Source organism: Urocampus carinirostris, chromosome 9 (genome assembly GCF_059441175.1).
Source record: "Urocampus carinirostris isolate Australia breed hairy pipefish chromosome 9, RoL_Ucar_1.0, whole genome shotgun sequence".
NCBI classification, from domain to species: Eukaryota; Metazoa; Chordata; class Actinopteri; order Syngnathiformes; family Syngnathidae; genus Urocampus; species Urocampus carinirostris.
In genome coordinates this window covers 28,592,306-28,608,022 of record NC_142357.1, presented here as the reverse complement: position 1 = coordinate 28,608,022, position 15,717 = coordinate 28,592,306, and the positions used below count along the sequence as shown (strand labels likewise).

Sequence of the window (15,717 nt, the reverse complement as noted above, 5' to 3'; positions counted from 1 at the left end):
TTAAGTTTTTTGACCAATAGGAGGAGCTAAATAAGACCCAATATTCCTTAAAGTAAAAAAAAAAGAGACCCATATTGAAATCCTTTTAAAAGCGCTGTCTCAAATTCTCCGAGACACTTGGTTGCACTTCATTCACACCATTCGAGTTACTTGAACAAGGGAAAGCGCGGTAGAACCCGATCTGGAGTGCCTTCGGGTCGCCTTAATTAACTTCCTGTGGAGGCAGCAGTTCGGCCTTAAACCTCGACAGAAACCTCACATTCAAGTGTCACCCGGTTTGCAGGAAACGCCACAGAAAATTGAGTTGGCAAAAAGACAAAAGGAAGACGTGTTCGGAAAAATAAAAACGGCTTTGTATTCACATGAACGTTTCTTTTTCCTGCAGGAAGTAAGGACATTATCTTTTGGGCGAATGTCTTAGCGACTGGGCAGACAAGCAAGAAATCATCTGCATTCCCAAGGAACACGTTGTACGGATTATAGGAATAATGAAGAAGCTCATTTGAAAATGTTCGCTTTTTCAAACAATACAGCTGCTTTACATGAAGCATCACAACTGAAGGACCGAGGTCAAAATGCTACATTTCGACCGGAGACAATTGGTAAATCGATTCACAGATTGTTTTGTGTGGAACCAATCACAGATCAACAGATCTTTGTTTTTTTCCCCCGTCAGTGCTGCAAGTGATTTTCTCAATGATTTTGTGGCTGATAAGAACATGCGGTTTACATAATTTGGGATGGGGGAGTACCGATCCTAGGTATTGGTGCTGATACAAGCCTTACTTAAAGGTATGGTTACATGTGATTCTGGTATTAAGATATCTGTTTAAAAAATGGATATTAAAGGAATATATTGACATTTTTTCATGGAATACTAAGGAGAAAATACTTGATTGGGATTGATAGACATTTCCTTAAAACTACAACTGATTTTAGGGGACACTTTATCGACACACTGTCATGATTAACCATGTGAATCACCTGTGCCCGCTCATTTAGCGCCAACCACTGCAGACTCTGATTGGCTCCCTGTCACTATTTGAACTCAGTCCTGTCAATCCCCTGTTGTTAGTCCGTCTGCGAACCTCTGTTTATACAAGGCAAGCCTTTGTCGACCCTGACTCCCGCTTGTCCTGTTTTTGATCCCGTTTGTCTCCGACTACAACCTGTTTGACCCCGACCACGTCTGCTCTCCCGTCCCGGCTTACAACCCGTTTTTGATCCCGACCATGTCTACTCTCCCGTCCTGGCTTACGACTCGTTTCCGACCCTGATCACGCTTTTGCTCTCCCTGTCCCAGCTACCGACCTGTTTTTCACCGCCATCGCTCGCTACGGAAGATCCACTTCCGTATTCGGATCACAATGAGAGTGCGAGAACGACTTGCTTCCCGCGTCCAGTGAGCATTGGGTCTACCCTGTGTGCTGGTCGTGACACACAGTATTATTGCCAGTGTTGATTTAACACTCTTCAGTGGATTTTTTTATCCTTTATTTGTCGGTATTATCGCGTCTTTTGAAGTACGTAAACCTAATACTGGTTATTCTAGTGTGTACTAGTAGTATCAATATCCGGTATCGGTGTCAATAACTACTTAGGTGTTGAGTATCACATTGAGATGTCTTTGTTAGAGCCCTATCCCTCAAATATATATATTTCAATATGTACAGATTGGAGGCAACAAATCAAGTCCTCTGAGCATTTGCTATGGAGTCCCTCAAGGGTCTGTTTCAGGACCTTTATTGTTTTGATTGTATATCAAGGAATGTATCAAGGAATGTATCAAAATAAAAACAAAGTATTTTCGCTGTGATATTCAGAATATCTGAAGAAAATGGATTTCCCCAGTGATTTATGATCTGGTATGAATATTTTCACTCGCCGCTGCCAGTCAATGCCAAGGTCCGGCTCATCTCGGAAGAGCGGGATGCAACGGCAACCAAATGAAGAACATGCATTTGAGTCGGATCAGGAGGATTCTCCTGCCCATGGAAACCAGTACTATCTGTTTCACATAGGGGAGCAAACCCCTCCCCAAAAAGGCCTGGAGAGGGATAGGCGCCGCCGGGATGTACTTGCCCAAGACACACCACATAAAGTGGTGCTCAAATGACCCTGGTGGTTAAAGGATCCGCGAACACTGAGTGACATTTTAAGGGTCTTCATATTCTTGCTTTAGACTAACAGAACACCAGTATGAGTACTCACCTCATGAGTACCAAGATACGATCTTAAGAATTAGCAATGACAATTTTGAAACATTATATCTTGCCTCTATATAATGACATATTAATACAAATATCCTTTGTAGACTGTTATAAAAAATCCAGTTCGAAATTGATTAGATTAACTCCATATTAATAGACTTTTAATATTTAGACTATCACAAGACAGCGAACTGCAAATATTGATACTTTAAAATCAGGAGTTAGCCCACCAGCAGTTAAACGTATTAGTACTCGCCCATCCATAATAAAAATATTTTACTTCTTTTAGAAGACATGTCATCTATGAATTGCTATTCATTGTAACATCCTTATTGCAAAGACATTAAGAGTCATTTAAAGAGTAATACATTGGCCGGTCCAAATTGTCCCTAGGTGTGAATGAGCGAATGAGTTGTCTGTCCCTGTGTGCCCTGCGATTGGCTGGCAACCAGTTCAGGGTGTCCCCTGTCCACTGCCCGGAGATGGCTGGGATGGGCTCCAGCCCCCCCGCGACCCTACTGAGGATAAGCGGTGTAGCTAATGAGATGAGGTAATGAGACTTTTTAAAATTTTGCACTAGTAATCAACATTAAAGGCACAGTGTGTATTATTTAGCACCTCTTACTGGTAAGAAAAACCTTGCATTTATTTGACATAACATAAGTCTCACAAAGGGGAGCTGGCATGATTGTCCGTGATCTTGCTGCTACGGGTACAAAAAAAAACATTGTGAAATGCTGGGGCAAGACAATCAGAAGAAAATCTTGTGGTTTGGTCACTTCAAGTGTCCGTAGTTTGTATTATTCCTCTTAGCACTCATTTTCAGTTGCGCTATGGATTACTTCTATCCTATGGACATGGGTTTTAACGCACAAAAAATGCGTGTATTCAAGGAATTTCAACTCCTTGCCCTGAAAAATTATCTTGCCGGCGTGATGAAGGGGCCTATCGTGGAAGAAAAGCCGGAGCTAGCGAAGCGGCTAGCGGCGTTATAAGTCTTCGGTACCATCCGTAATCATGGTAAATGCGAACTCACGACCAAATAAGATCATCGAGTGCTGGTGGAAAACATCGAAGCGCACAGGGAGCGCAGTTGCTGTGTTTTGCGGAACGTGGCTCACGTTTAGCATTCCGGACGCTAACGTGTAGCCACCCGGAGCTACCCGGAGCAATCCGGCTTCAACGCCGCTAAACAGAGACACGAAAGCCGGGGGAATCGGAGAGGAGGCGGACTTGCTAACACAAGGTGGTGTATCCCTGGATTTTCACAAAGAAAAGTTTTCCATCTGCCGCAGGGATGTCGAATTTTTGGACTGGCGTGATGTCATCCACTTCGCTACAAGCACCCCTAGGGCATCATGTTCATCTGTTAATAAACAACGGGGTAGACTGCTGGAAGTGTGAATTTCCCTACGGGGATGAATAAAGTATCTATCTATCTATCTATCTATCTATCTACACAAACGCCATATAGTGGTCAAATACTACACACTGTCCCTTCAAAAATCGCTCCAATTTGTTTTGGGGGAATTATAAGAGTTGTTTTCATCTTTTTTCACATATTAGTTACAGTATGTTGTTTATTTTTACTATTTTATTGGGTCACATAAAGTGTCATTTTTTTCTAGTTTTAGTTGAAAAAATATTCTTGTAATGAGAAAAATGATGAGTTATCTGGCATCTTTTTGGGAAACATTTTTTAAACTTAATTCTCATGCAGTTTTCTCAGTTTTTAAATGTATTATTTATTATTTTATTTATTGTAGTATTTTATTGGGTCATGTAAAGTGTCATTATTCCATGTTTAAGTTAGAAAAATATTCTTAATTTTTGTCTTGTTACGAACGTTTTTTACTTAATCCATGCAGTTTTGTCATTGTAAGTGAACATAATTTTCAAATACTTTATTTTTCAGAATTTTTTTGTTTATGCCTCAAGTATTTTTCTTCTGTTGCTGAAAAAAAACAAATACAAGTATTGTACAATAAGAAAAATAATAGAAAATTAGCAACATCTTCTGCCTTTAATTGTGTAATAGTGGTAAACATTAATATTCCTTTTTTTATGCAGCTCTTTGATGTCTCATATGAATAGTTACATCTTTGGCCTTTAAATGATAATTACGCCTTTCATGCAACATTACTTTGCTGACATGTAAGTTCAGAACATTCAAAGACAAACATTCTCCAGTCCTATTGAAAAATAACCCACAGTACAGTAATCCCTTGCTGTATCCCGGTTCACGTTTCACAGTTTTTTTTAATCAGGCATTGTGTTCTGCGTTCTGATTGGCTAAAGAATCGGCCTCCCCTCTTTCTGCATGTGCATCAATAACATTGCGGTCTTAGTTGTAAACGTACGTAAAACAGCTTGACGAACCTTCATTATGTACACGTAAATCTTGTTAAATGTCAATTTTCTCTAAAAACCATCATGTAAACAAAATGCTCTGGACTACAAAAAACACAACAAAATGCAAAGGAAGATGCTTTCTATCGCCAACAAACATGGACTGCTCAACATAGGGCTAGGACCTTAGCTTGGCCTTTTGGCTGAGAGTAAGTGTCCCGGCTCCTAGGCTTTGTAGCGTATTATGAACTGACCGATAACGGATAATGGATAATGAATAACGAAGATAGATCAATAACCCTTAAAAATCCCAAAACCCCATGTTGAAGGAAAATAATTTTTACGGCACATTTTTGTTTTCCCAATAATGTTCAGATGATGGCGACAAAATATAATCTGAAATAAGAATTCTGTCCTGAAATCATTTTCAAAGCTAAAGTGCAATACAGTATAGCAGCAAGATTATCTTTAAAATTATAATTTGACAGTACAAAAGTTATTTATAAAAAAATGTTTATAAAGTACAGTACAGTAGTACCTCTACATACGAATTTAATTCGTTTCAGGATCGTGTTCATGGCTTCAATTGTTCGTGTAACAAACAGATTTTAACGACATGAAATCAATAAAAACTAATTGGCCCATTCCAGTCCTCCCAAAAAGGTACAAATGAACCATAAATAGCTATAAAGCACATATTCCTGATCACTAAAAACACATTCAAAAAGTAATCACCGTATTTTCTGTACATAAAAGCCTTCAGTTTTTTTCAAAAGCTGACTTATGATATGGTGCTCCTTATTTATGGAACAATATTGAGTCGCAACAAGTCTTGCAACTACATTAAGCAGCCGCTGACTAGATTTTCCCCCGTAGGCAAAGTTGAGCGTGGTGCATGCTGGGATATATATACCAACGTTTCATGTGTCAATCATCTAACAAATCGGTCACTATTGGCTAAAGTCATTCGGAGGTAGAGTAAGTGGGAAGTTTTTAGCATTTACAGGCTTCTATAGGCTAAAGTGGGCTAAAACAAAGCCTGGAATTGGCCCAAAAAGATCTGAATCACAAGTTCGGTTTCTCTACGGCCGAGAGAAAATAATTTTTACTAGGCTGTTTATTTGTAAACGGAAATTATGGGGCTAAACAGGCAGCTAGCAACAAGCAACGTGCATCGATGCAAAAATGTTTTTCAGTGGATTTTTTTTATGCTTTACTTGTCGGCATTATCGCGTCTTTTGAAGTACGTAAGCATTTTACACGGCTGGATTCACTATACTCATGGACGCAAGAATACCATGGTTGCGTATTATCATAGAAAGTGATGGCTGCAAGACAACCGCGGCTTTATATTTTCGGGTATCTTATTTCAGACTGATTGTAATGTTTCTGTGATGAAAAGGTATATTTTGAATCCCAGGAGTTTAAGCTTTCCAAAAATATGTGGCGTGACATATTTCAGTTACTGGTGATATCGTACAGACAATGTGTCTGTACTTGTCTGAGACACGTACAGTATTTGCTTCTCAACAGTCCGACGGTTTGACTGACCTATTTGTTATTTTGACTTTGCTACTGTAGCGCTGTATAATCCGGTGTACCTTATACTGCAAAAAATATGGTAATCATTAAAAAATCAGTAATGAGTTAAATAAGAATATATTAACGAAATAAATGCAAGTTTATGTAATGAAGTTGAAAGCATGCTGCGAAGGTGCCACGTAGTTTTTGTGGGGATACAGGACTTGTGCCGGCGCACGACTGATGAGGATATGTACGAACTTATGGCACACTTAAAATTTAAGTAACTGTAACTTTAAATGAACGTTAAGACACACCATCTTTTACAGCACAGTTTGTCATCTTTTTTGCCTGTTTTTAAAGGGCCTATGTTTGTTGCATTCACTGTTGTTCTTTTAATTTCTCTGTTGTCAGTTCCTCTATGTCCTCGTGGATAAGTTTGTTGATGCCTCCCTTATCTAAGTCCAAAACATGGATTTTCCCAGAGAAAAAAATCAACACCACGTTGGACACTGGTAGGAGATCAAACCCTTCATCGACGCACAAACTCCGCGCTCGTGTTATTCTATTGTTTCTTGATTCAATTGTCATCAATTTGCTTTTCTTTTATCAGGCACCCTACCGGTCACAAATAGTAGATGCTAAAAATGTGATTAAAGAGATGTGGTAAAAATGTGGAATACTGGTGGTATAACTAAACACGCAAGTGCATTCACAAACTGGACCAAGCAGTCTCTAGTAGTATCCACAGGGACTGGTCCTAAACAAGATTTTCCTTCGTAAAGTGAGGTAGAATTATGAAAAAGAAAAATGGTGTATCGAAATTCCTGTGTGTTGAGGAGCTCGTATAAAGAGGTACCACTGTACTTTGATTTGTTGAGCAAATGGCTCAGCCTGGAAATGGGATTTGTTCGTTGTTTTTACTTTATAATAGAGTATTTGATAAATAAATAAATGCTTCTACTCTGCAGGTTTTATCAATCGCGGATCCTTTTTGGAACGCAAGTCCTGCAAAAAAAAAAAACCCCGAGGGATTACTGTACTGCCAATTGGTGTCATGTGTAAACATCTTGGCGTCTCACACGGCAGTGGGTCGGTGTCCCCCGTTACGCCCGTTAAGCGTAAGCCGCCTCATGGAACGAGTCCTAAAGGAGCCTTCTGGATGGAAAGAATCTGGCTTGTCCTCGCAGCGGAAGACCATCAAGAACCCGTTGCGATAGTTTTTATTCATCCATCCGTAGAGGAGTGGATTGGCAAAAGTGGAGCACATGGCCACAATGTGGAACACGGTGTACAGCAGTTTATACTCGTTGAAGACCAGAATCAGGTCCAAGTCGCTGGCCACCTGGAAAACGTGGAAGGGCAACCAGCAGATGGCGAAAACCACCACCACTATCGCTAACATCTTGGTAGTCTTCTTCCGCCGTGCGATGGCGTCGTTGCGGGTGGACGGGCTGATGTGATTCTTCAGCTTGACCCAGATGCAAATGTAAGCGTAGCTGATGACAGCCAGTGGAATGATGTACTGGAGGAGTAGCATTGAGAAACTGTAGATGACACCGTCCCTACCGGTCCCGTGCGGCCACTTTTCAGAACACACCGCAAGGTGCAAGTTGATGGGCGGGATCTCTTCGTAACGATACTCCCGGAATATAGCCAAAGGGGCTGCCAGCACAGCCGATATGGTCCAAGTGAGGGCCATGATGAGGAAGCTAGCCCTCCAGGTGAGACGCTGGCCCAGGTAGAAGACGATGCACCGATAGCGCTCCAGGGCGATAACGGTGAGGGTAAGAATGGACACATGTACGCTTAGAGCTTGAGCAAAGGGCACCATGTGGCACAACGCAGCCCCAAATTTCCACTCATCCAGCAGCGTGTACACCAACGTGAAGGGTAAGCACAGTGTGTCCACAAGTAAGTCGGCCAGAGCCAGGTTGGCGATGAAAAAGTTGGTGACCGTCCTCATGTTCCGGTAACGGATGATCATGTAGATGACCAACGCGTTGCCGAGGAGCCCCAGAAGGATGATGAGCGAGTATGCCACAATCAGGGTGATCTGAACCCCGAGGTGCTTGGTGACATCCGTGTGGAAGCCGTGATCGTTGAAGTCCTTGCTCCCGTTGGGGGGAAGCCACGTGTCGGCTTCGTCAGGGTCCCACTCGCCGCTGCCGTTCCATGCGTCTGGGGGGCTCATTTCATCTCCAGGGCTGAGGTAACACCAGACAGGGAGAATTGGGGCCCGTCCGGGCTCTGTCACAGATAGAAAACAACAGAAGTTACTGCAGGAGTATTTATTTTCCTCCCAATTACTGTCTTTTCAGAGTGCGCGGAAAGCCGGTGTGCTGCAGCTCTTCGTACACAGTCCAAACCATCAGGGTATCGATCCTGAACAAAGAAGCACCATTTTTCGTGTGTTTCCCTCGGCGGCCATACACACTCAAACTCTCCAAATTGAAAATGAACCTCAGTGCCATTTATTTCAGTGAGGGTCACCTGAACATTGCTCATCCTGTTTGCTTTCAAATACTCTTATTCTCGTTATTAGAAAATGCTGTCAAATGACACATTCAAGTCAGTGATTTCTTCTCCCCCACACATTCTCTGGGTCGGTAAAATCCTGTCACAAAGGGTAATACACATATATAGATGAAACTTGTATAAACTAAATACTAAACAGACAGACATACAGACAGACAGACAGATCGACTGACCGCCCGGACGTGTCTGAGGCACGTATACTTCTTTGCGAGCTGTCGAAATGTTAAGGGGTTAATAAGTTTGACTGAACTATCTGACTGTTTTGTTGACATTCCCATTGTAGCTCCTTATAGTCCGGTGCGCCGTATGTATGGTAAATATCTATCTATCTATCTTGGTCATATCCATTATTGACCGTTCCCCACCCCCAGAAGCTCTCTCAAGCCCGGATGACCTCACCACTCACTACAATGCCTGCCTCACAAATATTCTAAATTCTCTTGCCCCCCTGAAAACCAGGACTGCCTCATTCTCCACATCTGCCCCCTGGTTTACACCCACTCTTCGGTCAACGAAATCAAAGAACCGCCAACTCGAGCGACTCTATAAGAAAACCGGCCTCACCATCCATAAGGACATGTACATTACCCATACTGCTAAATACAAGGACCAAATTGCACAAACCAAATCCAGCTACTACTCCGGCCTCATCCTTTTCAACGAAGGAAATTCAAGAACTCTCTTCTCTGTCATGAACAAAATCCTTCAGCCACCAAATTCTCTCCCCCTCCACCTGTACTCCACAGCAACCTGCAACTCCATAATGGAGTACTTCAATCACAAAATCCATAAGATTCATCACCAACTCCATCAAAACCTGTCTGCTCCCTCCCCATCTGAATTTCCTTCTCCTTGTCACTTCTTCTCCAGTTTTGCTCCACCCACGACTGCTGAATTATCCAACCTCATACTCAAATCCAAGCCCACCACTTGCCAGCTCGATCCCCTCCCTTCATCCCTTGTTAAATCCTGCCTCCCTTCCCTGCTTGCTCTCATATCTGCCATTATCCACTCCTCACTCTCTTCTGGTATTGTCCCATCACTTTTCAAAACCGCTGCTGTTACCCCTACGCTGAAAAAACATGGTGCTGACCCCAACAACTTTGACAACCTCCGCCCCATCTCCAACCTTCCATTTATTTCAAAAATCCTTGAAAAAACTGTTGCTGCTCAACTCCACTCGCACCTGTCCCTCCACTCTCTCTATGAGCCCTTTCAGTCTGGTTTCCGCCCCCGCCACAGCACAGAGACTGCCCTAATCCGTATTGTAAATGATCTCCTCATAGCATCTGACTCCGGTTTAGTCTCCATCCTCATCCTCCTAGACTTGAGCGCCGCCTTCGACACAATCTCTCACCCTATCCTCCTCAATAGACTCTCCTCCATTGGGCTCACCCATACTCCCCTCAGTTGGTTCCATTCCTACCTCACTGGCCGCACTCAGTTTGTCCAGCTGAAATCCTTCACCTCAAAGCCCTCCCTAGTCACCACAGGTGTACCCCAGGGGTCTGTCTTAGGTCCTCTTCTCTTCATCGTCTACTTCTTGCCTCTTGGTCATATCCTGCGCAAATGTAATATCCACTTTCACTGCTTTGCTGATGACACCCAACTCTACCTCTCCTGCAAACCAAACTCCATACTCCCACCTCCCTCCCTCACCTCTTGCCTTTCCGAACTCAAAACATGGTTCACAACAAACTTTCTTGAATTAAATCCCAATAAAACAGAATTCCTCCTTCTTGGCACCAAATCCACTTTATCCAAAGTAAACAATTTCTCTCTCAACATTGACAGCTCCTTAGTGTCCCCCTCCCCCCAGGTCAAGAGTCTGGGTGTCATCCTGGATAGCATGCTTACCTTCCACTCACATATCAACACCATCACCCGCACTGCTTATTTCCACCTCCGCAATATTACCAGACTCTGGCCTTCCCTCACCCCCCGCACCACTGCTATTCTTGTCCACAGTCTTGTCACATCCCGCCTTGACTACTGCAATGCTCTCCTCTTCGGCCTTCCTCAAAAGTCCCTCCATAAAATTCAGCTGGTTCAAAACGCCTCTGCTCGCATCATCACAAAAACATCTTCCCAGCAGCACATCACCCCCGTTCTCCAACAGCTACACTGGCTTCCTATTCAGCATCGCATCAGCTACAAACTGATCCTATATACATATATGGCCATTCACAACCTGGCTCCTCCTTACCTGTCCGACCTTCTCCAGGTGCACGTCCCCACTCGCTCCCTCAGATCCTCGTCCTCCCTCCGACTGTCAGTGCCCCCTGCCCATCTAAGCACCGTGGGAGCCAGAGCCTTCAGTCGCGCTGCTCCCAAGCTCTGGAACAATCTACCTCCGGACCTCCAAAACTGCACACCTCTCTCCACTTTTAAGTCCCGTCTAAAAACACACCTGTTCAGGACTGCCTACAACACATAGCTTCTCCATTTCCTATGTTTTTATGATTTTATGTCTTGTTTTTATTTATTATTTCGCTTAAAACTTTTTAAATTGTATTTTTTCCATTGTCTGTACAGTGTCCTTGGGTGGCCTGAAAGGCGCTTTTAAATAAAATGCATTATTATTATTATATCCCTCAAGGGGGATGACCGACAGCAAGACAAACACATAACAATAACACGGAAAATAAAAAAGGGGGAAAAAGTAGCAAAAAAACACACACAAACATTTTTGGACCATGGCCAACCCAAATGTCCAAACACCCAAACAAGTTAGGCACCTCGGTACCTAAGTCGGTCATGCTTTTGTCCCTCCAGATGAAACGGGACACAAGAAAGCGGCCATGTCACTCGGGTCAGGGTGACACAACACACTCTTTTGTTCAACAGCAGGGCCGTACAGCTTTCACTGGTTTACCCCTGCCGCATCATACAAGTGCCCTGCCCATCCCTTAGAAAGCCAAACATCCCTCTATCCTTTTATAACACCTCTCCACTAATTCCTATCACTAACAAATGTCCCATATGGTCTAGCGGTTAGGATTCCTGGTTTTCACCCAGGTGGCCCGGGTTCGACTCCCGGTATGGGAACTTCTTTTTCCCCTGTGGTGAGAGTAAGAGGATTCTCCCACCGTGGTTTGCTGCGTAAGAGGCGACTAAAGTGGAGCGAGCGAGAGGACTGGGGATCCTCTCCTTTCTATCTCTACTCCTTAAGAGACAGCTAGGCAAAGAAAGGGGGGCGGGAGACCGAAAGGTCTCGCAAATCCTAGTTATAGGGTCACTAAATGTGAAATATAAGACATAAAAACATTTTTTGGTGGTGTGCCTTGTAACCCAGTGCACCTTATAGTGCAGAAAATACAGTACTCGACGCCATCAGATGATAATGAGTTTAGGTTTTTTCTGTATGTTCTTACAGGCCCACTAACGATGCTCCCATTTTTTTGATTATTCCTTTCATTAATTCGCCTGCATTGCAAATGCTTGCTTGGTTTGATGTCGAGCCCTGTGCCAGTTTATGGGCTATTATTATAATGATGTCTGCCATTTCAATGCACCATTAGACCTGCAGATGCACAATTTCCCCTCCCTGTTTAAAAAAGAAACATTCAAGGCATTAATAGCCCCATTTATGATCAAAACAAATACCACATAACGTGCCATCTGCAACGTGACTCCTTTACTTTTATGGTTCCACTTTAGGATATCTGGTTTGTTTCAGAGAAAGAAACATTCAGCTTTGTTGACATTTTGATAAGAGCGCATTATGCAAGGTAAACTGTGTCGCTATTTCCATTTGGGTTAACGCATGCATCTAAAATGCGTTCGGCCTTCTAGTGAACATCAAATAAAGCTCAGAATGTTTGGCTGTCTTCAATGAGGGGGCAAATGTATGTGACATAAACTTGAGTATGCACTCCCTGTGTGTCCTCTTTTTGTTTATACGACAGAGGGCAAGCTGCAGGCGACTCGAGTACTTTACTTCACACTGACAACGTGTTAAAACATCCCTCTCCGATTCGTCTTGATGTCTGAACAGTCTGCTGAACTGTCCAAAACACATGGAGTGAAAACCAGAGAATAAAATAGTCAACAACTAGTTAGTATAAAGACGCTCCCCTACTTACGACCATTTGACTTACGCAAAACGGTATATTCAATCATTTTTTTCGGGATGTCGAAAAATACCCGGACATTGCTGTAAGTTAGATTTTGTATTATGTGCATTTTCCGAGCACAGGACATTACTGTAGTGTTTTTTTCCGCCGCTACCAGCGTGTGGCGCTGTGAGAGGTCACCCAGCATCCACCCAGAAAAAGAAATCCGCTTCCCCTAGTTTGTGTGTAAACATTCTATACTGTCTATACTATGTCTATACTATCTCCAGCGCGGTAAGAACATTTGACATTTTTATGGTTTAATATCTCATGCATCCATTCAATATGGTTGGTGTAAAGCTTAAAGAAGCGGCAAGCCCTTTCTTTTAAAACAAAAGTGGGATAAGAAAGCTTGATGCGGTTGAGAAAATGATTGGATCACTTCTTTTCGGCTACTCTCTAATATAGAGGAGGACTTCTTGAAGCTTATCTTCCAAAAGTAAGTTACACTTAAGTTTATTTATTTTTATAGAGCATATTATTTGATGAAATGTTTATTTTTTTAGTACAAAACAATACAGGTTACTTATACAAGCCTTAAACATACTTTAATAAACCTTAAACATAAATTCCTTACAAAATATAGCACTGTATTGTTTTTGTTGTCATTGATAGAAACATAGCGAACATTGATTGAACCTAAATTAGACGCAGAATTCCAAAATAACCATAATAATGGACTTAGAAGAGGACAAAACAGACAAAAAAATTGGCAGGATTAACAGTAAAAAATACTTACAAGGTAGAGAACAGGGTTGGGTAGGGTTACTTTAACTTGATTACTTTCAAATACTTTTGGATTACTCCAATACCAAATATGCTAATAAAAGAAAAGAAACTAAATATGAATAAAATTACTAAATTTTGTGCAGGCTTGGGGAGTAATGGAATACATGGAACAGCAAAAATGATGTTGGCAAGCTGTTTGGATTTAATTTCTTTTTTTTCTGTCGCATTTTCTGTTAGTTTTGCCTGAGATCAAAGAGATCAAAGCCAGGAGAGAAAGCTTACCACGTGTTGTGAGTCATCATTTTTATTCATATTTAGTTTCTTTTGTCTTTTATTAGCATATTTGGTATTGGAGTTATCCGAAAGAAATTGAAAGTAATCCAGTTAAAGTAACCCTACCCAACCCTGGTAGTGAATAAAGACCGGCCTGACTTGTAATAACGGTTCAATGAAAAATAATTAATAGTGACAATAGAGCAATGCAAGGTATAGTGCAACAACAGATGGGGAAGTAACTGTCTCCGAGCCTGTTGGTGCTCGTTTTAAGAGACCTCATACTGCTACTTTTCATTGCACTAATGTTACAATGCACTATTTTTCATTGCACTATTGTTGAAAAAAATGCACTTCCAATTTAAACCAGTCTACAAGCACTACCTTGTACATATTTTTGCATTTTTCTTTATCCTGGCATTCTTTCTAAAACACCACTCTCATTCTTACTCAATGTATTTAGCCTATCCCCTGCGTATTTTCCCACGTGCAACCCCAGTAATTAAACTACACGGCATTAAACTGTACATCGTGTACTTCTTTTTTCAACAAACGTCCACAATCAGTTTGAAAGCATTCAAACTTCTATTAGTGCCAATGAAAGTTTCGATGCACCGACTCTAGTCCGGATCGTCTCGGTCACTGGTAACAGACAAGTACGTCATCATAGATTGCTGATAATGTCGCTGTAGTCTACATAGTCGGTCTTGCTGTGAGTAAATAGGTGCCGGGTTGTGTTTCTAAGGTTTATTACCGTGGAATAAGGGAAATGTGATTATTAATAAGGGGAGCAACTGACAGAGGTTGATAGGTATGCGTGCGTAATTTCCCGTCCAAAATGTACTGTATAACACATGATTGACACGTGTAATCCCATGTACTGTATTCCTCCTTTCATATATTAAGTTTGATTGCATCCAGACCCAAGTCGCAACCTAAATAGTGACAAGTTTCGACGCACCGACTCACCTTTTCCTTCCTGCCGCCTTTCCCGAGCGCGTTTCGTTCACCCGGAGGTGGTGCGCACCGTGCGCGGACGTGCCAAGCTCCTCCCAAGCTGTAAGCGCTCCTCGGTGCGCATCTCCGGTTCCTCGGTGCTCCGTCCCCGAGGAGGGACCGCCGTGTGCTGCGTCAGGCTGCCCGGGATTGAAGCACGAAAGCGCCGCGTCGTCATCTCGTCAAGTGCGCGCTTTCGAATGGGGGCGAGCGCGGTGCGCCACGCGGCATCATTAAGTCCTCATTACCAAACAGACACGCCCAGAGGCGCATCCGAGATGAGAGTCTTTGGGGTGTGGGACACTAATCAGCATGTGGAATACAAGTTAGGAAGCACATACCTGTCAAGCTCCAGGGCTCCATGCCCTTACAAACTGTCGTATTTTCCCTTACGAAACACAAAATAATCTCACACCATATATCTTTTTTCAAACCTGTTTATTTATGTAGTTTAACATGTTGTATTATACATGTGTTTCGTTATATACTATATATTGTTAATTAACATTTTGTTGTGAGATACTGAGTTGCCCGACATGAATGAGGTTTATTATAAAAAAGTGCAAAAATGAAGTAGCTTGGACGTTCACTGTAGAAGGAAAAAATACATGCAAATAGAATTAAGTAGAATAATACATTTTTTTATTCAAATTATGAATTCATTTCCTGCATTAAATTATTGTTGGTAATATACTGATTAAAGTGACAACCACAAACCTGTCTTTTTTCATTTTCTCCTTTTATACTTCCTTTTTTTCTGAACTTCTTTATACAACATTATAATTCGCAATACAGTAATCCCTCGGTTATCCCGGTTAATGGGGACCAAAACCACCCGCGAAAAGTGAAAATCCGCGAAGTAGCGACGCCCCTTCAAAAATGCAATTTTTTTAAAAATTTTTAATTTTATTTTTTATTATTATTAATTTTTAGACCTGCGAAGCTCTGAACCCGCGAACGTGGAACCACGAAAAAGCGACGCCCCT

The 15,717-nt window shown here is 42.1% G+C and overlaps 1 protein-coding gene and 1 non-coding gene across 2 annotated transcripts; one reads left to right on the top strand and one right to left on the bottom strand.

Moving 5' to 3' along the window:
* Positions 1-3,741: 3,741 nt before the first annotated feature.
* npy7r (neuropeptide Y receptor Y7) lies at positions 3,742-14,915 on the bottom strand. The gene is made up of 2 exons (XM_088343432.1): positions 14,705-14,915; positions 3,742-8,330 (listed from the first exon to the last, which is right to left on the bottom strand). The coding sequence occupies exon 2, from the start codon at positions 8,272-8,274 to the stop codon at positions 7,159-7,161; it is 1,116 nt and encodes a 371-aa protein (XP_088199558.1). The 5' UTR covers positions 8,275-8,330; positions 14,705-14,915; the 3' UTR covers positions 3,742-7,158.
* trnae-uuc (transfer RNA glutamic acid (anticodon UUC)) lies at positions 11,595-11,666 on the top strand. The gene has a single exon. It is a non-coding gene; the product is annotated as a tRNA-Glu (tRNA).
* Positions 14,916-15,717: the final 802 nt, after the last annotated feature.